Source organism: Athene noctua, chromosome 32 (assembly GCF_965140245.1).
Source record: "Athene noctua chromosome 32, bAthNoc1.hap1.1, whole genome shotgun sequence".
Taxonomy (NCBI): Eukaryota; Metazoa; Chordata; class Aves; order Strigiformes; family Strigidae; genus Athene; species Athene noctua.
The window spans coordinates 1,581,334-1,602,465 of NC_134068.1; the positions used below are offsets into that span (position 1 = coordinate 1,581,334).

At 59.4% G+C, this 21,132-nt stretch overlaps 4 protein-coding genes and 1 non-coding gene across 5 annotated transcripts in view; 3 read left to right on the top strand and 2 right to left on the bottom strand.

Annotated features, from left to right (window-relative positions):
- Positions 1-5,338, top strand: part of BSCL2 (BSCL2 lipid droplet biogenesis associated, seipin) — a 6,965-nt gene extending 1,627 nt beyond the window's left edge. Inside the window, exons 2-10 of the mRNA XM_074930209.1 lie at positions 485-539; positions 974-1,018; positions 1,708-1,851; positions 1,937-2,071; positions 2,175-2,272; positions 4,316-4,457; positions 4,550-4,589; positions 4,946-5,002; positions 5,126-5,338. Of these exons, the coding sequence (XP_074786310.1) occupies positions 485-539; positions 974-1,018; positions 1,708-1,851; positions 1,937-2,071; positions 2,175-2,272; positions 4,316-4,457; positions 4,550-4,589; positions 4,946-5,002; positions 5,126-5,268 (859 nt within the window). The 3' untranslated portion in view covers positions 5,269-5,338. The remainder of the gene's footprint in view (positions 1-484; positions 540-973; positions 1,019-1,707; positions 1,852-1,936; positions 2,072-2,174; positions 2,273-4,315; positions 4,458-4,549; positions 4,590-4,945; positions 5,003-5,125) is intronic.
- A 90-nt stretch (positions 5,339-5,428) lies between these two features.
- DMAC1 (distal membrane arm assembly component 1) lies at positions 5,429-7,375 on the bottom strand. Its single transcript, XM_074930210.1, has 4 exons — positions 7,366-7,375; positions 6,781-6,921; positions 6,130-6,681; positions 5,429-5,637 (listed from the first exon to the last, which is right to left on the bottom strand). Exons 1-4 carry the CDS (start codon positions 7,373-7,375, stop codon positions 5,570-5,572), a joined length of 771 nt encoding a protein of 256 aa, XP_074786311.1. The 3' UTR covers positions 5,429-5,569.
- On the bottom strand, positions 7,286-7,421 carry LOC141972420 (small nucleolar RNA SNORA57). Its single transcript, XR_012635390.1, has one exon. It is a non-coding gene; the product is annotated as a small nucleolar RNA SNORA57 (small nucleolar RNA).
- Positions 7,422-8,941: 1,520 nt separating this feature from the next.
- On the top strand, positions 8,942-16,502 carry INTS5 (integrator complex subunit 5). Its single transcript, XM_074930273.1, has 2 exons — positions 8,942-9,039; positions 13,548-16,502. Exons 1-2 carry the CDS (start codon positions 8,951-8,953, stop codon positions 16,393-16,395), a joined length of 2,937 nt encoding a protein of 978 aa, XP_074786374.1. The 5' UTR covers positions 8,942-8,950; the 3' UTR covers positions 16,396-16,502.
- Positions 16,503-17,409: 907 nt separating this feature from the next.
- Positions 17,410-21,055, top strand: POLR2G (RNA polymerase II subunit G). Its single transcript, XM_074930261.1, is given in 12 exon segments — positions 17,410-17,421; positions 17,624-17,653; positions 17,655-17,714; positions 17,716-17,735; positions 18,936-19,095; positions 19,208-19,258; positions 20,121-20,154; positions 20,157-20,185; positions 20,309-20,340; positions 20,342-20,378; positions 20,700-20,733; positions 20,863-21,055. Coding segments are annotated over 12 exon segments (513 nt in total). The 3' UTR covers positions 20,877-21,055.
- The last annotated feature ends 77 nt before the right edge of the window (positions 21,056-21,132 follow it).

Below are 21,132 nucleotides of genomic sequence, written 5' to 3' on the forward strand. Positions count from 1 at the left end.
GGAACATTGGGGGTGCCCCATAGATTGGGGGTGAGTTGGGGGGTGCCCCATCGATTGAGGGGGAAGGGGGTGCCCCATGGATTGGGGAGGGGTTTGGGGGGTGCCCCATAGATTGGGGGGTGGGAGCTGCCCCAGAGATTTGGGGGGCTGGGAGAAGGGGGGGGGGGTTGGGGGGTGCCCCATAGATCTGTGGGGCTGGGGGAGGGACACAAGAATCCAAGGGGGGGGGCTGCCCCATAGATTGGGGGGGCTGGGGGTGTCCTGGAGGGGCACAGATCTATGGGGCTGGAGCTGGGGGTCTGGGGACTTTGTGTTGGGTCCCCGCTATGGGTCCAGCTGTGGGGCAGCCCCCCAAGTGCTGCTCTCCGGGCAGCTCTACCTTATCTCCTTGAAGCTGAGGGTGTGAGGACTGTGTGTGGTGCCCCGCTATGGGTCCTCTTTTTCTGCTATGGGTCCGCCCCCACGCTATGGGTCTGCCCCATAGGTTCTGCTCTACGGGCAGCTCTACCTTATCTCTTGAAGCTGAGGGTGTGAGGACTGTGTGTGGTGCCCCCACTATGGGTCCTCTTTTTCTGCTATGGGTCAGCCCCACACGCTATGGGTCAGCCCCACACGCTATGGGTCAGCCCCACACGCTATGGGTCAGCCCCATAGATTCTGCTCTACGGGCAGCTCGACCTTATCTCCTTGAAGCTGAGGGTGTGGGGACTGTGTGTGGTGCCCCCACTATGGGTCCTCTTTTTCTGCTATGGGTCAGCCCCACACGCTATGGGTCAGCCCACACGCTATGGGTCAGCCCCATAGATTCTGCTCTACGGGCAGCTCTACCTTATCTCCTTGAAGCTGAGGGTGTGGGGACTGTGTGTGGTGCCCCCACTATGGGTCCTCCTTTTCTGCTATGGGTCAGCCCCACACGCTATGGGTCAGCCCACATGCTATGGGTCAGCCCACACGCTATGGGTCTGCCCCATAGATTCTGCTCTACGGGCAGCTCGACCTTATCTCCTTGAAGCTGAGGGTGTGGGGACTGTGTGTGGTGCCCCCACTATGGGTCCTCTTTTTCTGCTATGGGTCAGCCCCACACGCTATGGGTCAGCCCCACACGCTATGGGTCAGCCCCACACGCTATGGGTCTGCCCCATAGATTCTGCTCTACGGGCAGCTCTACCTTATCTCCTTGAAGCTGAGGGCGTGGGGACTGTGTGTGGTGCCCCCACTATGGGTCCTCTTTTTCTGCTATGGGTCAGCCCCACACGCTATGGGTCAGCCCCATAGATTCTGCTCTACGGGCAGCTCTACCTTATCTCCTTGAAGCTGAGGGTGTGAGGACTGTGTGTGGTGCCCCCACTATGGGTCCTCCTTTTCTGCTATGGGTCAGCCCCACACGCTATGGGTCAGCCCCACACGCTATGGGTCTGCCCCATAGATTCTGCTCTACGGGCAGCTCTACCTTATTTCCTTGAAGCTGAGAGTGTGGGGACTGTGTGTGGTGCCCCCGCTATGGGTCCTCTTTTTCTGCTATGGGTCAGCCCCACACGCTATGGGTCAGCCCCACACGCTATGGGTCAGCCCCATAGATTCTGCTCTACGGGCAGCTCTACCTTATCTCCTTGAAGCTGAGGGTGTGGGGACTGTGTGTGGTGCCCCCACTATGGGTCCTCTTTTTCTGCTATGGGTCCGCCCCCCACGCTATGGGTCTGCCCATAGGTTCTGCTCTACGGCCAGCTCTACCGCATCTCCCTGGAGCTGGAGCTGCCGGAATCCCCGGTGAACCGCGGCCTCGGGATGTTCCTGGTCACGGCCTCCTGCTACGGCGCCGGCGGCCGCCCCTTGGCCTCCACCTCCCGCGCGGTCAGTCCCGCCCCACACTTGTGGGTCAGAGAGGAGATCGGGGGCACCCCCTTGATTTCCGTGGGTCTGGGCCCCCCCTCCGCAGACGATGCTGCACTACCGCTCGCCGCTGCTGCGCGCGCTGCACACGGCGGCCTTCGCCGGGCTGCTGCTGGGGGGGCTGGCGGAGCAGAAGCAGACGCTGGAGGTGGAGCTGTTCCCGCGCTACCGCGAGGACCCGGTGAGGCGGGGGGGGGACGGGCACCCCCCCCCCACCCCGGGGGGGGTCGGTTTTTGGGGTGATTTAGGAGGATTTCGGGGTTCTGAGCGCCCTTGGCCCGCAGTACGCGCCGACGCTGGGGGCGGTGCTGGAGCTGCGGAGCCGGCGGGTGCAGGTGTACGGCGCCCGCCTGCGCGTGGACGCGCACTTCAGCGGCCTGCGGTAACTCTGCCCCATAGATCCGCCCCATAGGTCTGCCCCAGAGATCTGCCCCAGAGGTCTGGCCCCGTAGATCTGCCCCGCGGGTCTGCCCCAGAGATCTGCCCCGTGGGTCTGCCCCAGAGATCCGACCCCGTAGATCTGCCCCACGGATACGGCCCCGTAGGTCTGCCCCAGAGATCTGCCCCACGAGTCTGACCCCGTAGATCTGCGCCACAGATCCAGCCCCATAGGTCTGCCCCACGAATCCAGTCCCGTAGGTCTGCCCCAGAGATCTGCCCCACGGGTCTGCCCCAGAGATCTGCCCCATGGATCTGCGCCACAGATCCAGGCCCATAGGTCTGCCCCACGAATCCAGTCCCGTAGATCTGCCCCACGGATCTGGCCCTGTAGATCTGCCCCATAGATCTGCTCCACAGACCCAGCCCCGTAGATCTGCCCCACAGATCTGCCCCACGGATCCAGCCCCGTAGATCTGCCCCACAGATCCAGCCCCGTAGATCTGCCCCATAGATCTGCTCCACAGACCCAGCCCCGTAGATCTGCCCCACAGATCTGCCCCACGGATCCAGCCCCGTAGATCTGCCCCACAGATCTGCCCCACAGTTCCGGCCCCATAGATCTGCCCCACGGATCCAGCCCCATAGACCTGCCCCACGGATCCAGCCCCATAGACCTGCCCCACGGATCCAGCCCCATAGACCTGCCCCACGGATCCAGCCCCATAGATCTGCCCCACAGATATGCTTCACGAGTTCTGCCTCATAGATCTGCCCTATGGATTTGCCCCATACACCTGCTTCGTAGGTCCTGCCCCATAGATCTACCCTATAGATCTGCTCCATGAGTCCTGCCCCATAGATCCTGCCCCATAAATCAATCCCCCCACCCTGCCCAAGCACCTCCTGCCCCATAGCTCTACCCTCCCACTCTGCCCCATAGATTAACCCCCCCAGCCCTGCCCCATAGATCAACTCCCTCCAGCCCCATAGCTCTACCGCAGTCCTGCCCCATAGTTCCTCCTGCCCCATAGCTCTAGTCTCTCACTGTGCCCCATAGATCACCTCCCCAGCCCTGCCCCACAGATCAATCCCCTCCAGCCCCACAGCTCTACCCCAGCCCTGCCCCAGAGCCCCTCCTGCCCCACAGATCCTGCCCCATAGATTCTCTCCCCCCGCCCTACCCCACAGATCAACCCTCTCCAGCCCCACAGCTCTACCCCAGCCCTGCCCCATAGTCCCTCCCACCCCCCACATCCTGCCCCGTAGATCAACTGTCTCCTGCCCCATAGCTCTACCCCGAGCCCTGCCCCATAGCTCTTCCTGCCCCACAGCTCCTACCCCATAGATCAGCCCCCCCAGTTCCACCCTACAGCTCCAGCCCCACAGTTCAGCCCCCCAGCCCTGCCCCATATATCAGCCCCTCCCCACAGCTCCTGCCCTATAGATCAGCCCCCCCAACCCCACCCCACAGCTCCTCAAGCCCCATAGATCAGACCCCCAGCCCCTACCCACAGCTCCTGCCCCACAGATCAGCCCCCCCAGCCCTACCCTACAGTTCCTGCCCCATAGATCTGCCCCCCAGCCCCACCCCACAGCTCCTGCCCCACAGATCAGCCCCCCAGCCCCACTCCCCAGTTCCTGCCCCATAGATCTGCCCCCCAGCCCCACCCCCCAGCTCCTGCCCCATAGACCAGACCCCAGCCCCACCCCCCAGCTCCTGCCCCATAGATCTGCCCCCCCAGCCCCACCCCCAAGTTCCTGCCCCATAGATCACCCCCCCAGCCCCACCCCCAGCTCCTGCCCCATAGACCAGACCCCAGCCCCACCCCCCAGCTCCTGCCCCATAGATCTGCCCCCCCAGCCCCACCCCCAGCTCCTGCCCCATAGACCAGCCCCCCAGCCCCACCCCCCAGTTCCTGCCCCATAGATCAGCCCCCCCAGCCCCTCCTGCCCCCGTTCCTGCCCTATAGATCAGTGTATCCAGCCCTGCCCCATAGACCAGCCCCCCAGCCCCGCCCCCAGCCGCGCCCCGCCCCTCCCCCAGGTACCTGCTGTACCACTTCCCCCTGACCGCCGCCCTCCTGGGGGTCGCCGGGAACTTCACCTTCCTCACCCTCCTCCTCCTCGCCGGGTACCTGCAGTGGGTGTGGGGCGGCCTCTGGCCCCGCCCCCGCCCCGCCCCCCAGGTGAGCCCCACAGCGCTGGGGGGGGAGGGGCCTGGGGGGGGGGGACACCCCTCCCCCCCTGGGGCTTCCTTCAACCTCCCCTCCCCCCTCAGGTGGGAGGAGCCGGAGTCACGCGGGAAACGATGGAGGAGGGTGAGGGGGTGGGGGAGGGGCGGGGGGTGGGGGAGGGGCAATGGGGGAGGGGAAACGCTGGGGGGGGGGATAAAAGGGGTGGGGGAGGGGGAGAGGGGGCTTTTGGGGGGGTAAAGGGGGGTGGGGGAGGGGCAATGGGATGGGGGAGGGGTAAGAGGGGGTGGGGGGATAAAGTGTGGGGGAGGGGCAGCGGGGGGAGGGGCAATATGGGATAAAGGGGGTGGGGGAGGGGCAAGGGGGGGGATTATGGCGGGGAGGGGCCCGTGGGGGAGGGGACAGAGGGAGGGGGTGGGGGAGGGGGCAGTGAGGGAGGGGGTGGGGGAGGGTCTCGGTGATGTCGCCCCTCCCCCCGCCAGGCCCCGCCCCCCCCCGCGAGGAGCCCGAGGCCGTGGGGCCGGAGGAGCCGCAGGAAGGTGAGGGGGGGCCCCGCCGCGCCCCTCCCCCCCCCCTTCCCCTCCCCCCTCAGATCTGGGGGGGGCGGCACCAGCTGCTGGTGGGGGAGGGGCTGCCCACAGCTCCCCTCCCCCTCCCCCCAGAGCCCCTCCCCCCGGAGAAGGAAGAAGAGGAGGAGGAAGAAGAGGAGGGGGAGGGGGAGGAAGGCGGGGCCCCGTCGCTGGCCCCGCCCCTCCCCCCGGACGCCCCCTCCCCCCGCAAGCGCCTCACGTGCTCCAGCTCCTGAAGCCGCCCCTCCCCCCCCCGGCGGCGGCAATAAACGCCCCCTCCCCCACCCCACCCCCCACCGCCTCAGTTTGTTGGGGGAGGGGCCGGGCGGGGCGGCCACACCCTTCTGCCCTCCCCCTCCCCCCCGCGCCCCTCCCCCCGCAGCACACACAGGTGGGGGCGGGGCAGCAACGGTTTATTGAGTCAGCGCCCCTCCCCCGCTCCTGCGGCGTCACCCCTCCCCCCCTGGGGTGACGCTTTTTTAGGAGGGAGGTGGGGGGAGGGGCGGGGGGAGGGGCGGGGGGATCCCCTCCCCCCCCTCAAGGCTCCTTCCGCAGCTGCTTCCCCACCGGGTCCACCAGGATGACGAAGCCCCAGGACCCTACGGCTGGGGGAGGGGAGGGGACATGACGTCACGGCCACGCCCCTCCCCCCTCCTTATCACCATGTCGATGCCCCGCCCCCCATTTCACACCCCCCCTCCCCCCCATTTTCAACCCCAATTCCCGCCCTCCCCCCCCCCCCCGTCACTAGCTGTTGGGGGAGGGGAAGCCACACCCACGGCCCCTCCCCCTCTGTGCCACACCCCCTCCTTGTTGCCATGGCAACATCCCCTCCCCCCCCCTCCATCCCCGTTACCCCGGCAACCCTCTGTCCCGCCCCCCGTTACCCGACAACCCTCTGTCCCGCCCCCCGTTACCCGGCAACCCTCTGTCCCGCCCCCCGTTACCCCGACAACCCTCTGTCCCGCCCCCCGTTACCCGACAACCCTCTGTCCCGCCCCCCGTTACCCGACAACCCTCTGTCCCGCCCCCCGTTACCCGACAACCCTCTGTCCCGCCCCCCGTTACCCCGGCGCCCCCCGCCGCCATCTTCTCACCGATGGCGAAGGTGATCTGGGCGATGGCGGCCATGGAGGGCGGGACGCCGCGTTTCATGCTCCGCCGCGGGCCCCGGTAGATCCAGAGCGCGGCCCCGAGCAGCCCCGCGCCGCTCAGGAGGCGGCAGCTCCAGCACCCGCCGAAGAGCGGCCGCACCGGCGCCGCCTCCTCCCCGCCCGGGCCCCGCGGCGACATGGCGGCGCCGGAAGTGACCTCCGGGACGAGCCGGAAGCGATTGCGGAAGGAACCGGAAGTGACGCAGCGAACAGGCCGCGTTAAGCCCGGATAACGCTTCCGGGTGCGTCGAGCGGGGCCGGGTGCAAAAGGTCCCCCCCGAGTGGGGCCGGGTGCAACGAGCGCGCTTCCGGGTTTGGGGAGGGGTAAAGAGGAGCGGGGGGGGGTGTGTCGCGGTGCTGACGTCACTTCCGCCACGGCACCGGCCGCCGCGCCACGTTCTCGTCGGTCTCGGCCGCCTCGCGCAGCGCCGCCATGATGAGCTCGTTGTGGCGCCGCCGCTCGGCCAAGAGCTCGGGGCTCACCTCGGGCAGCGCCTGCGGGAGCGCCGCGGTCACGGGCGGGCCCTTCCCGCCGCCCCCCCGCCCCGGGGATGTTTTTTTTTTTTTGGGGGTATTTTGGGGTTTTTTTTTTACCTTCAGCGCCTCCTGCCGCTCCCGCTCCCCGGCGCCGATCGCCGCCCACAGGCCCAGCCCCACCCCCAGCGTCCCCGCCGCCCCCAGCAGCGCCCGGGCCCAGCGGCGCGCCGCCGCCATCGCTCCGCTTCCGGGACACGCCTCCGCAGCGTCACTTCCGGTTACCCCTCTGCGCTCCGCCTACCATAGAGACGGAACCGGCGGACTCACCCCGCACCGCCGCGTGTGTGACCGGTACCGGCAGGGGGGGGGCGTGTCAAGAGGTCAAGGGGCGGGGCCACGCCCCCGGTGCGCGATGAATTAAGACACCACGAAGCGAATTAATTAAATTTAAAGTTTATTAACGAGATAAAACGGCACCACCCCCCCACCTCCCCGCTCCGGTCCGGGCGCGGTTCCCCCGGCGTCATCCCCTGCGGGAATAAAAATAACCCGGGGGTTAAAATGGCGGCCCCGGGGGGTGGCGGGAAGGCGGGGGGGTTTGGGGGGGGTGTGTGGATAAACCCCGTGTCCCGGCCCGTGAGGATAGGACCCGCGGAAAAGCGCCCGCGGGCACCGAAGACTTCGCGCCGGGCGCTGCTCTACCTCCGCCCATCACAGGCCCCGGCACGGCGCCGCCGGGGCCCGCCAAGAACGGGAGGAACCGCCCGGAACCCCCCCCCCCCCCCCCCGGGACCCCCCCGCACCCCCCGGGACCCCCCCGCACCCCCCGGGGCCGCCGCTCACCTCCGCCGCGGAATGGCGGCCGCCCCGGCCCGCGCGGCCCCTTTTAAAGGCGGCGCGATGGGCGGGGCCTCGAGGTGGCCAATCAGAGGCAGCAAAAGGGCGGGGTCATGGGGGAACTGGGCGGGTCCGCGGGCCCTGATGGTGTCACGTGACTCTCGCCAGGGGCCCCAGTTTCCCCAGTCCCTCCCCAGTGTCACCAGACCCTCCCCAGTTTCCCCAGTCCCTTCCCAGTGTCACCAGTTTCCCCCCAGTATACCGAGACCCTCCCCAGTATCCCCAGTGTCACCAGACCCTCCCCAGTATCACCGGACCCTTCCCAGTTTCCCCAGTCCCTTCCCAGTGTCACCAGACCCTCCCCAGTTCCCCCAGTCCCTCCCCAGTATCCCCAGTGTCACCAGACCCTTCCCAGTTCCCCCAGTCCCTCCCCAGTATCCCCAGTGTCACCAGACCCTCCCCAGTTTCCCCAGTCCCTCCCCAGTGTCCCCAGTTTCCCCCCAGTATACCGAGACCCTCCCCAGTATCCCCAGTGTCACCAGACCCTCCCCAGTTTCCCCAGTGTCCACAGACCCTCCCCAGTATCCCCAGTCTCTCCCCAGTATGCTCAGTCCCTCACCAAGGCCCCCAGTCCCTCCCCAGTATCCCCAGTTCCCCCCCCAGCTCGTCACCATTGTCCCCAGTCCCGCCCAGCTGTTCCCAGTCCTTCTCCCCAGCCCCTTATTGCTGTCCCCAGTCCCTCACCAGTGCTCCCAGTTCATCGGTGTCCCCAGTGTCCCACCAGTATCCCCAGTTCACCAGTAACACTGGTCCTTGACCCAGTTCCTCCCCAGTATCCCCAGTCCCCCTCCGTTCCTCCCCAGTATCCCCAGTCCATTCCCAGTCCCCTCCCAGTATCCCCAGTCGCCCTCAGTTCCTCCCCAGTATCCCCAGTCCATTCCCAGTCCCCTCCCAGTATCCCCAGTCCCCCTCAGTTCCTCCCCAGTATCCCCAGTCCATCCCCAATCCCCCTCAGTTCCTCCCCAGTATCCCCAGTCCATTCCCAGTCCCCTCCCAGTATCCCCAGTCCCCCTCAGTTCCTCCCCAGTATCCCCAGTCCATTCCCAGTCCCCTCCCAGTATCCCCAGTCGCCCTCAGTTCCTCCCCAGTATCCCCAGTCCATTCCCAGTCCCCTCCCAGTATCCCCAGTCCATTCCCAGCCCCCTCCCAGTATCCCCAGTCCCCCTCAGTTCCTCCCCAGTATCCCCAGTCCATTCCCAGTCCCCTCCCAGTATCCCCAGTCCATTCCCAGTCCCCCACCACTAAAGATGTCGGGGGGGGGGGGGGGGGTGGCGGAACCACCGCGCCCCGGAACGTTCGTGCGCGGCCGCGTGGCCCGGGGGGGGGGGGGGGGGTGCGCGGGGGAGGGACACACCCACAGGGGAGGCTCCGCCCCCCGCCCGCCCCGCGCATGCGCAGAGGCGCCGCCGCCGCCGCCGCCGCCATGTCGGGGCTCTGCGACCCCCCGGGCGCCGCCAGCCCCCCCCGGCCCCCCCTCAGGTACCGCGGGGACCCCCGAACCCCCCCGGGAACCCCAAAACCCCCCCGGGATCCCCAAAACCCCCCCCCGGGACCCCCAAACCCCCCCCCGGATCCCCAAAACCCCCCCCGGAGCCTCCAACCCCCCCCCGGCTCCCCCAAAACCCCCCCCGGGACCCCCAAACCCCCCCCCGGATCCCCAAAACCCCCCCCGGGACCCCCAAACCCCCCCCCGGATCCCCAAAACCCCCCCCGGAGCCTCCAACCCCCCCCCGGCTCCCCCAAAACACCCCCCCGGGACCCCCAAAACCCCCCCCGGAGCCTCCAACCCCCCCCCGGGATCCCCAAAACCCCCCCCGGAGCCTCCAAACCCCCCCCGGGACCCCCAAAACCCCCCCCGGGCCCCCCCAGCTCCTCCCCCCCGTCCCGAGAGCGCTGGGGACCCACCGGCTGCCCCATTGGGGGGGGGGGCGTGTCCCCTCAACCTCCCCCCGCCCCCTTATTTAAATATTATGAATGTTAATGTCTATGCAAATGTTAAAATGCTTTAAAATTCGTTTTAAATTATTTGTGAATTTTTATTTGATGCTTAAAATATCGTTAATATCGGTTAAACGAGGAAATAACGAAATTTTTAATAATTCCAAAAAACTCTTCACGAAGGTTTTCGTTTTTCAAATTCCTAAATATTGAATTTTGAATTTTTTAATTTAAAAATTTTTATTTCAAAATTAAAAATTAAAATTTAAAAATAAATTAAAAATTAAAAATTAAAAATAAAAATTTAAAAATAAAATTTACACTTCGAGTTTTATGTTTGAATTTTTATTTAATTTTTTTACGTTTCAAACCGTTAAACTCTCATTTTTATTTCGCCGCGTTCCCAACGTTTTAATTTCATTTTTTTGGCGTTTTCAGATTTTTAATCTTTTATTTTCGGTTTGAAGAAAATGAATTTTTAGCTTAATGTGTTTAAATTTCAATTGAAGGCTTTTTAATTTAAAATATAATTCCCGTTTTATAATGTTTTCTAAATTTAGTCCTTTAATTTTCAATTTAAAAAACTGAATTTATTAACGTTTTAATTCTTAATTTTTAATTTTAACATAAAATTTAAAAATTAATTTTGGTTTTGTAATGTTTGTAACGTTTCCTCAATTTTTCAACCTTTTAAAAATTTTCAGTTTAAAACCGGTTTTGAATTTGTTAACGGGAAGTTTTTAATCTTTAATGGGGCTTAAAAGATTTTTTTGGTTTAAAATTTTTAATTAAAAATTTTAATTAATTTTAATTTAATTAAAATTTTTAATTAAAAATTTTTCATTGTAAAATTTCTAATTGAAAAAAAAATCCGTTTGTGGATTTTTAATAATTAAAAAAAATTCTGTTTGTAGATTTTTAATTAAAAATTTCAGTTTTAAAATGTTTTACAATTGTTCATTTTAAACTTTTTTAATTCAAAATTTCTCGTTTTAAACTTCTTAATTAAAAATGTCGCGGTTTAAAATGTTTAATTGAAGATTTTTCGGTTTAAAATGTTCAATTGAAAATCCGTTTTAAAACGTTTAATTGAAAATTTCTCGGTTTAAAATTTTTCGTTAAAAATTTTGCAGTTTAAAACTTTTAAAGATTTCTGGTTTTACAATTTATAAAGGTTTCTTGTTTTAAATTTTTTAATTAAAATTGTTAAATTAAATTAAAAATTAAATTAAATTTAAATTAAATTAAAAATTAAAATTAAAATTGTTGAAGATTCCTCATTTCAAAATCTTTAAAAATTTTTCGTTTAAAAATTTTTAATTAAAAATTCGTTTTAAAATTTTTAAAAATTTCTCATTTTAAAATTGTTAAAGATTTCTTGTTCTAAAATCTTTAATTAAAATTTCTTCATTTAAAAATCTTTAATTAAAACTTCATTTTGAGACTTTTAATTAAAAAATTTTCATTTTAAGATTTTTAATCAAATATTTCTTGTTTTAGAATTTTTAATTAAAGATTTCTCATTTTAAAATTTTTAATTAAAGATTTCTCGTTTCAAAATTTTTAGATTTCTCGTTTTAAAATTTTTAATTAGATTTCTCGTTTCAAAATCTTTAAAGATTTTTCATTTAAAAATTTTTAATTAAAAATTTCTCTTTTTAAAATTTTTAAAGATTTCTCGTTTTAAAACTTTTAAAGATTTCTAGTCAAATTTTTAAAGATTTCTTGTAAAATTTTTAATTAAAGATTTCTTGTAAAATTTTTAATTAAAGACTTCTCGTTTTAAAATTTTTAATTAAAGATTTCTTGTTTTAAAATTTTTAATTAAAGATTTCTCGTTTTAAAATTTTTAATTAAAGATTTCTCGTTTTAAAATTTTTAAAGATTTCTCGTTTTAAAATTTTTAATTAAAGATTTCTCGTTTTAAAATTTTTAAAGATTTCTTGTTTTAAAATTTTTAATTAAAGATTTCTCGTTTTAAAATTTTTAATTAAAGATTTCTCGTTTCAAAATTTTTAATTAAAGATTTCTCGTTTCAAAATTTTTAATTAAAGATTTCTCGTTTCAAAATTTTTAATTAAAGATTTCTCGTTTCAAAATTTTTAAAGATTTCTCATTTTAAAATTTTTAATTAGATTTCTCATTTCAAAATCTTTAAAGATTTTTCATTTAAAAATTTTTAATTAAAAATTTCTCCTTTTAAAATTTTTAAAGATTTCTCGTCAAATTTTTAAAGATTTCTCGTCAAATTTTTAAAGATTTCTCGTCAAATTTTTAAAGATTTCTCGTTTTGAAATTTTAAAAGATTTCTCGTTTTAAAATTTTTACAGATTTCTTGTAAAATTTTAAAAGATTTCTCGTTTTAGAATTTTAAAAGATTTCTCCTTTTAAAATTTTTAATTAAAAATTTCTCGTTTCAAAATCGCTGAAGATTTCTCATTTCAAAACCTTGACTCGAAGATTTTTCATTTAAAAATGTTGAACTAAAAATCTCCCGTTTCCAAATCAAAAATTCTTCCTTTTACAAATTCCCAATTTCAAAATTTTCCCCATAAAAATTCCCGTTGTAGTTTTCACTTTCACTTTCTCCATTTCCCGCCCCCGACGTTTCCGACTTTCCGACTTCGCCCTTCAAAGCGACTTTTACTGATCCAATTCCTTTTTGGTTGGTTTTTTTTTTTTTTGTTTTTTGTTTTTTTTTTTTTTTTTGTTTGGTTTTTTTTTGTTTGTTTTTGATTTTTTGTTTTTTTGTTTTTTTGTGTGTGTGGGCTTTTTTGTGGGTTTTTTGTGTGGTTTTTTTTGTTTGTTTTTTTTAATTTGTTTTTTTGTTTTTTTTTTTGTTTGGGATTTTTTGTTTGGTTTTTTTGTTTTTTTTGTTTTTTTGTGTGTGTTTGTTGGGTTTTTTTGTTTTGTTTTGTGGGTTTTTTGTGTGTTTTTTTGTTTGTTTTTTTTTGTTTTTTTGTTTTTGTTTTTTTCTTTGTTTTTTTGTGCGTTTTTGTTTTTTTTTAATTTTGTGTTTTTTTTCTGTGTGTGGTTTTTTTGTTTTTTTCATTTTGTGTTTCTTTGTGTGGTTTTTTTGTTTCTTTTTTTTGTTTGTGTTTTTTTTGTTTTTGTTTTTTTTTTCATTTTGTGTTTTTTCTGTGTGTGTGTGTTTTTTTGTTTTTTTCGTTTTGTGTTTCTTTGTGTGTTTTTTTTGTTTGGGGTTTTTTTGTTTGTGTTTTTTTGTTTTTGTTGTTTTTTTCTTTTTTTTTTCTTTTCTGTGTGTTTTTGGTTTTTTTTCCATTTTGTGTTTTTTTTGTGTGTTTTTGTTTGTGCTTTTTTTGTTTGTTTTCTTGTTTTTTTTGTGGGTTTTTTGTGGCTTTTTTTGGGTTTTTTTGTTTTGTTTTGGGTTTTCTTTGTGGGGTTTTTTGTGTTTTTTTTTGGTTTTTTTTGGTTTGTTTTTTTTTGTGGTTTATTTTGTTTGCTTTTTTTTTGTTTGTGGTTTTTTTGTGTGTGTGTGGGTTTTTTTGTTTTTTTCGTTTTGTGTTTCTTTGTGTGTTTTTTTTTGTTTGGGTTTTTTTATTGTTGTTTTTTTGTGTTTTTTTTGTTTGTTTTCTTGTGTTTTTTTTGTTTTTTTTGTGTTTTGTTTTGTTTTTGTTTTGTTTTGGTTTTTTTTGTGTTTTTTTGTTTCTTTTTATGTGTGATTTTTTTGGGTTTTTTTGGTTTGGGTTTTTTTGTGGGGTTTTTTTTTGGTTTTTTTTGTGTGTGTGTGTGGGTTTTTTTTTTTTTTTTTCATTTTGTGTTTCTTTGTGTGTTTTTTTTGTTTGGGTTTTTTTATTGTTTTTTTTTTTTGTGTCTTTTTGTTTGTTTTCTTGGTTTTTTTTTGTGTTTTTTGTTTTGTTTTGGTTTTTTTGTGTTTTTCGTTTCTTTTTGTGTGTGATTTTTTTGGTTTTTTTTGGCTTGGTTTTTTTTTTGTTTTTTTTTTTGTTGTTGTTGTGTGCATGTGTTTTGTTTTTTTTGTTTGTTTGTTTGGTTTTTTTGTTCGTTTGTTTTTCCTGCCCGCCCCGCAGCGCTCAGGACCTGGCGCAGGAGGTCAAGGCCTTCCTGAGCGGCGTCGACCCCGTGGTGGGCACGAAGCTGTCGCCGTCGGAGCACGCCCGCTGCGCCCTGCTGCTGCTCCGCAGCCTGCCCCCCGCCCGCCACGCCGCCCTCGAGCACCTCCGCGGCGTCTTCGACGACCAGGTCTGCTCCCACCTCCTGGAACGAGAAAACGGGGGCCCCCACCCCGGCGCGGGGCCGCCCGCGGGGGGAGCGCCGGGCCTGGCCGAGGTGGTGCAGGAGGTCCAACGGGTCCTGGGCGACTTCGTGCGCCTCAACCCGCAGGCGTGGGCCCCCGTCGTGTCCGCGTGGTCCATCGACCTCATGGGGCAGCTGAGCAGCAAGTACGCGGGGCGCCACGGCGTGCCCCCCCCCGCCGGCCTCAACGAGCTGCTCCAGCTCTGGATGTCGTGCGGGGCCACGCGCACCCTCATGGAGATTTACACCCAGTGCTTGGCCGCCATGATCGGCGCCTGCCCCGACGCTTGCGTCGACGCCCTCCTCGACACCTCGGTCCAGCACTCGCCCCACTTCGACTGGGTGGTGGCCCACATCGGCTCCTCCTTCCCCGGCACCATCATCAACCGCGTCCTCTCCTGCGGCCTCAAGGATTTCTGCGCCCACGGCGCCGCCGCCCCGGGGGATTTGCTCTTCGGCGGCGCCGCCGGCGGCGGCGGCGATAAGCGGGTGCCCAAAATCGCCTCGGTCGTGGGGATTTTGGGGCACTTGGCCTCGCGCCACTCGGGCAGCATCAAGCAGGAGCTGCTGCGGCTCTTCCACGAGAGTTTAACCCCGGCGCGCGACCAGCACCAAAAAGCCGCCGTCCCCTTCCTCCTCCAGCTGGCCGTCATGTCGCCGCCGTTACTGGGCGCCATTTCCTCCGAACTGGTGGATTCCCTCAAACCCAACGTCCTCAACCAGCTCCACCAACACTTCTCCTCGCTGCCCCGCGAGGATTTGGACAACATGGTCGGCATCGTGGTTCACCTCATCTGCCAAACCTCGGCCGGGGCCTATCGAATTTTACAATTTTTGGTCAACACGGCCATGCCGGCTTCCGTCATCACCCCGCCGGGTCCCGGCCTTCACGACGGCGTGCGCGAAGCCTGCGACCGCGTCATCCAGCTCCTCCTCCTCCACCTCCAAAAATTAGTTTACAACCGCGGTAACCCCGGCGGCCCGGCCGAGCCGTCGCCGTCGTCGCCGCGGCCCGTCCCTTTCCTCGACGCGCTCCGCCCCCACGTCCGCGACCTCTGCGTGGAGACGCTGCGCCTGGAGCGCAAACGCTTTCTGTGGCAGCACCAACTCCTGAGCCTTTTGGCCGTTTATTCGGCCCCGCACTCGGCCACCGACGCCCTCTTCTTCCTCCTGACGCTGGCCCGCTCGCAGGAGGAGCTGGCCCTGGCCACGCAGCTCTACGCCGTCCTCAGCTCCTGCCTCCCCGACCTCCTCCCGGCCACCGTCAAGGCTTGCGTTTGCCAAATCCACGCCGGGCGCTTGCCCGAACCCCAAATCGCTCAACTTTTCCGCAATTTAGCGTTGGTGGTGCAGTGGGAGGGGGGCGAGGCCGGCCCGGCCGCCATGGGCGCGCAGTTGGGCGCCATTTTGAGTCGCCACCTCCCCGATTTGGCTCAACTCCTCCTCCACCGCAGCCCCGACGTGGCCGAAGCGGCGTCGTTCCTGCTGGCCGTCTGCCCCCTGCCCCGCGCCGTGCCCCCCGCTCACCTCCTGGCCGCCGTCCGAGCCGCCGTCCATCAATTTTTCGCCGTTTTACGGCGGGAAAACGCGGCGGGGGTGTGGTACAGCGGGCGGGTGCTGGCCAGGCTCAGCGCCGTCTCGCCGGCGGCCGCCAAGGCCGTGCTGCAGCACCTGGTGGAGGCGGCGCTGCGCGGCGGCAACGCCGAGCTTTTCGGCGCCGTCCCGGAAAAACCCGCCGAGGAGGCGTCGCGTTTCGAAGAAACGGGCGACGTTTCCCTCTTGGACGTCAACCGACGGTTCACGGCCGCCGTAAATTTCTCCGGCGGCGGAGTCTGGTCGGTTTTTCACGCCGGGGTGATCGGCCGTGGGTTAAAAACCCCGACGGGTCACCGGGAAACGGCGCCGGAGGCCGCGACCCGCAACGCTCAGACCTTCCTCAGCCTCCTGCTGCGTTGCTGCCACGGCGGCCGCCCCACCGACCACCCCGCTTTAACCCCCCCCGGCGCCGGCGTTAACCCCGAAGCGGCCAAAGCGGTGGCGGCCGCCTTGGTGGAAGCCGTTTGCCCCGAAGCGGCCGGCGGGGATTTGGTTTGGCCACCGGAAGATCAAGCCCGCGGGACGGTGGAGCGGGATTTACGGATTTGTCGACGGTTCCGGCAGAACCCGTTGCTCTTCCCGTTGCTGCGGGTGGTGGCCGCCGGTCGCCCCGCGCTTTGCTACTGCTCCGTGCTGCTCCGCGGGCTACTGGCCAGTCTCATGGCTCACTGGGACGCGTCCCGCGAGCCACGCACGGCCGCCTCCCCGTGGCATTTAGCCGCCTCCTGCTCTCTGGTAGCCTGCATGGCCGAGGGTTCCCTCCTGCCGCCCGTTTTGGGGAACATGCACGAGATTTTTCACCACTTGGCGCCTTTCGAGGTTCACCTCCTGCTGCTCAGCGTCTGGGATTACCTGCGGGAGAACAGCCCCCTCCCGCAGAAATTCACTTTTCACGCCCAACGCGGCGTTTTCCTCCGCGATTTCGCCCGCGACGGCGACGTGGGCAAACACCTGGCCGTGCTGCACAGCGTCCTGCACAAAAACATCCATCGCTTGGGGCTCCTGGCCGGGAGGTTTCGACCCTAAAATCATCTGCCCCCCCCCCCGTGGCTGTGGCGGAAGGGGGGGGGCGCTCAGTTTTGTCCCCGCTGCGGCCCCCCCTTCCCCGAATCCCGATTCTCAATAAAAAGGAGCCGAAGGGAAAAGCGGCTGTGGAGTTTGGGGGGGTAGGGGAGGGGGATTCTCCTCCCTGGGGGGTGTTTGGGGGGGTTGTTTAGGTGCTGGGGGGGGTCTGGGGGTGCTCAGGGGGGTCGTGGGGGGGTTGTTTAGGTGCTGGGGGGGGTCTGGGGCGCTCAGGGGGGTCTGGGGGGGTTGTTTAGGTGCTGGGGGGGGTCTTGGGGCAGGCTGGGGGGTCTGGGGGCGCTCAGGGGGGTCGTGGGGGGGTTGTTTAGGTGCTGGGGGGGGTCTGGGGGCGCTCAGGGGCTCTGGGGAGGTCATAGGGGTGCTGGGGGGGGTCTAGGGGCAATCTGGGGGTGCTGGGGGGCTTCCTGGGGGTGCTCAGGGGGTCTGGGGGGGGTTGTGGAGGTGCTGGGGGGGTCTTGGGGCAGGCTGGGGGGGTCCTGGGGGTGTTCAGGGGGTCCCGGGGGAGGTTTGGGGTGCCCGGGGGATCTGGGAGGTCATAGGGGTGCTGGGGGGGGTCTTGGGGCAGTCGGGGGTGCTGGGGGGCTCCTGGGGGTGCTCAGGGGGTCGTGGGGGGTTGTGGAGGTGCTGGGGGGGTCCTGGGGGTGTTCAGGGGTGCCCGGGGGGGGGTGGGGGGGTGTCGGGGGGGATCCAGCGGTGTCCTGGAGGCGGGAAACACGGCTCCGCCCCTGCCCTGTCAATCACCCAGCGCTCCCCCACCCCCTATCCCGTCCATCACGCCAAGATGGCCAATCCCCGCGCGCTCCTCCACGTTGGCCCCGCCCCTCCCACTACAGCACCCGCGCAGTGGCTCCAGGCCCCGCCCTTCGGCGCCAGGGACCAATCAGAGACGAGCTGAGGGGGCGGGACTTCGGCGACCGGTCCCGGGGCGACTTCCGGTGCGGCGGCGGTGGCGGGAAAATGTTTTATCACGTGAGCAGCGGCGGGAAAGGGGGGGGGGGGGTACCGGGGGGGTCCGGGGGCACCGGCGGAGGGACCGGGGGGGGGCAGCGGCCTGTCCCGGCTTGGGGGAGTCCCGGGGGGGGGTTCCGGGTCACTGACGGGCCGGGGGGTGCCCGGGGGGGTGCCGGGGGGTGCCGGGGGGTGCCGTGACCCCCCTCCGGGGCCCCCCCAGATCTCCCTGGAGCACGAGATCCTGCTGCACCCCCCGGTACTTCGGGCCCAACCTGCTCAACACCGTCAAGCAGAAGCTCTTCACGGAGGTGGGAGGGAACCTGCACCGGGAAGTGCGTGGGGACCCCCCCGGGACCCCCCCGAATCCCCTGAGCCCCCCCCCCGGGACCCCCCCAAGATCCCCCCAGACCCCTCAAGCCCCCCCAGATACCCCAACACCCCTCAGCTCCCCCCCAGACACCCCCTGAGCCCCCCATGGACCCCCCAAAGACCCCCCCAGATACCCCCCAAGACCTTCTTCGACCCCCCCTGAGCCCCCCAAGCACACCAAGGGCCCCCCCAGACACCCCAAGAGCCCCCCTAGGGCCCCCCAAAGACCCCCCAAGCCCCCCCAGACACCTTCTGACCCCCCCTAGGACCCCCCAAAGACCCCTCAAGGCCCCCCAGACACCCCTGAGCCCCCCTAGGACCCCCCAGACACCCCTGAGCCTCCCAAAGACCCCCCCAGACACCCCCTGAGCCCCCTAGGACCCCCCAAGCCCCCCCAGACACCCCCTGAGCCCCCCTAGGGCCCCCCCAAGACCCCTCAAGCCCCCCAGACACCCTCTGAGCCCCCCTAGGACCCCCCAAGCCCCCCCAGACACCCCCTGAGCCCCCCTAGGACCCCCCAAAGATCCCCCAAGCCCCCCCAGGCACCCCCTGAGCCCCCCTAGGACCCCCCAGACACCCCCTGAGCCTCCCAAAGACCCTCCCAGACACCCCCTGAGCCCCCCAGGACCCCCCAGACACCCCCTGAGCCTCCCAAAGACCCCCCCAGACACCCCCTGAGCCCCCTAGGACCCCCCAAGCCCCCCCAGACACCCCCTGAGCCCCCCTAGGCCCCCCAAGACCCCTCAAGCCCCCCCAGACACCGCCTGAGCCCCCCTAGGACCCCCCAAGCCCCCCCAGACACCCCCTGAGCCCCCCCTAGGACCCCCCAAAGATCCCCCAAGCCCCCCCAGGCACCCCTGAGCCCCCTAGGACCCCCAGACACCCCCTGAGCCTCCCAAAGACCCCCCCAGACACCCCCTGGACCCCCCAAGCCCCCCCAGACACCCCCTGAGCCCCCCTAAGACCCCCCAAAGACCCCCCAGACACCCCCTGAGCCCCCCTAGGACCCCCCAAGCCCCCCAGACACCCCCTGAGCCCCCCTAGGACCCCCCAGCTCACCCCAAACACCCCCTCCGGCCTTCCAGATGTCCCCAATCCCCCTCCTAGACCCCCCCCGCCCCCCAATTTTTCTGTGCGTGCGTGCGCGTGTGTCCCCCCCCCAGATACGGCTTCGTCATCGCCGTCACCACCATCGACAACATCGGGGCCGGCGTCATCCAGCCGGGCCGCGGCTTCGTGCTCTACCCGGTCAAGTACAAGGCCATCGTGTTCCGGCCCTTCAAGGGCGAGGTGGTGGACGCCGTCGTCACCCAGGTCAACAAGGTGACACTTTGGGGGGGCCTGGGAGGGTTGGGGACCCCCCCGGGGGGTGACGGTGAGGGTGACACCCCCCTGTCCCCATCCTGTCCCTCCCTCCCTACTCCCATCTCCGCAGGTCGGGCTCTTCACCGAGATCGGGCCCATGTCCTGCTTCATCTCCCGGCATGTAAGGGGTGGGGGGCACCCCAAAATGGCACCAAGGGGGTGGGGGGCACCCCAAAATGGTATTGGGGGGGTGGGGGGCAGTGGGACCCCCCCAAAGTGGTATAAGGGGGGGTGGGGGGGCAGTGGGAGCACCCCCAGAGTGGTATCAAGGGGGTGGGGGAAACTGGGACGCCCCCAAAATGGCACCCAAGGGGGTGGGGGGCACCCCAAAATGGCAGCAAGGGGGGAGTGGGGGGTGGGGGGGCACCCCCAAAGTGGTATTGGGGGGGTGGGGGGCAGCGGGACCCCCCCAAAGTGGTATAAGGGGGGGGTGGGGGGCAGTGGGAGCACCCCAGAGTGGTATCAAGGGGGTGGGGGAAACTGGGACCCCCCCAAAATGGCACCCAAGGGGGTGGGGGGCACCCCAAAATGGCAGCAAGGGGGGAGTGGGGGGTGGGGGGCACCCCCAAAGTGGTATTGGGGGGGTGGGGGGCAGTGGGACCCCCCCAAAGTGGTATAAGGGGGGGGTGGGGGGCAGTGGGAGCACCCCAGAGTGGTATCAAGGGGGTGGGGGAAACTGGGACGCCCCCAAAATGGCACCCAAGGGGGTGGGGGGCACCCCAAAATGGCAGCAAGGGGGGAGTGGGGGGGTGGGGGGCACCCCCCAAAGTGGTATTGGGGGGTGGGGGGCAGCGGGACCCCCCAAAGTGGCATCAAGGGGGTGGGGGAAACCGGGGTCCCCCTCGAAGTGGCGGTAAGGGGGGGGTGGGGGACACACAAGACACCCCCCAAAATGGCATCGCGGGGGGTGGGGGGGTGGAGGATCCCCCCCCAAATGGCCCCCAGGGGGATTCCCCCCCCCCGACCCCCCCATTTCCCCCCAGTCCATCCCCTCGGAGATGGAGTTCGACCCCAACTCCAACCCCCCTGCTACAAGACCGTGGATGAGGTGAGTGTTTGGGGGGGTCGGGGGGGTCCCCAATTCCCCCCCACACCTCCCCACGCGGGGGGGGGGTTGGTCTGAGTTGGGGGGGTCCCCAGTGCCCCCCCTGATGTGTGTGTCCCCCCCCAGGACATTGTGATCCAGCAGGACGATGAATTCGCCTGAAATCGTGGGGACGCGGGTGGACAAGAACGACATTGTCAGTGGGGGGGGGTCCCCAAGTCGGGGGGGGGTCCCCAATTCGGGGGGGGGTCCCCAGTACTTTGGGGGGGTCCCCAGTTCTTTGGGGGGGGTCCACAACATCGGGGGGGGGTCCCAGCTCCATGGAGGAGGGGAGTTGTGTTGGGGGGAGTCATCGCTTTGAGGTTGGGGGGGGTCCCCAGTTTTTGGGGGGTCCCATGTTCTGGGGGGGGGTCTCAGCTCTTGGGGAGGCGGGTCCCAGGTTTGGGGGGCCCAGGTGGGACCTTTGGGCACGGGGGGGGGGGGGGGGCTCAGCCTTCACCCTCCCCTCCCCTTCCAGTTCGCCATCGGCTCCCTGATGGACGATTACCTGGGTGAGTCGCGGGGGGGTGCCCTGCCCTGTGCCCCCCCCAAAAAAATAAAGCTTGGGAGGGCGGTTATGGGGTTTACAGGGGGGGCGGGGGGGGGGTCGCTCCTCTCTGACTCCTTTCTCCTCCCCCCAGGACTCGTCAGCTGAGCACAAGGAGCGGCCGGACCCCCCGGACCCCCCCAAACCCGCAGTTGTGCCCCCCCCCCCATTTGTGTGTGTCCTTGTGCTCCCCCCCCCCGGGCTCAGGGCACCCCGAGGGCTGGGGGGGGGCCGCTCTGCCCTTCCCCGCTGCAGGTCTGTTATTAATAAAACCCATTTTTCTCCTTTTTCACCTCGTTTTCTTTGCGGGGGGCGGCTTATACAAGCGGTGGGTCCCACCCTCCCCATCGCCGCTTTAAGGAGA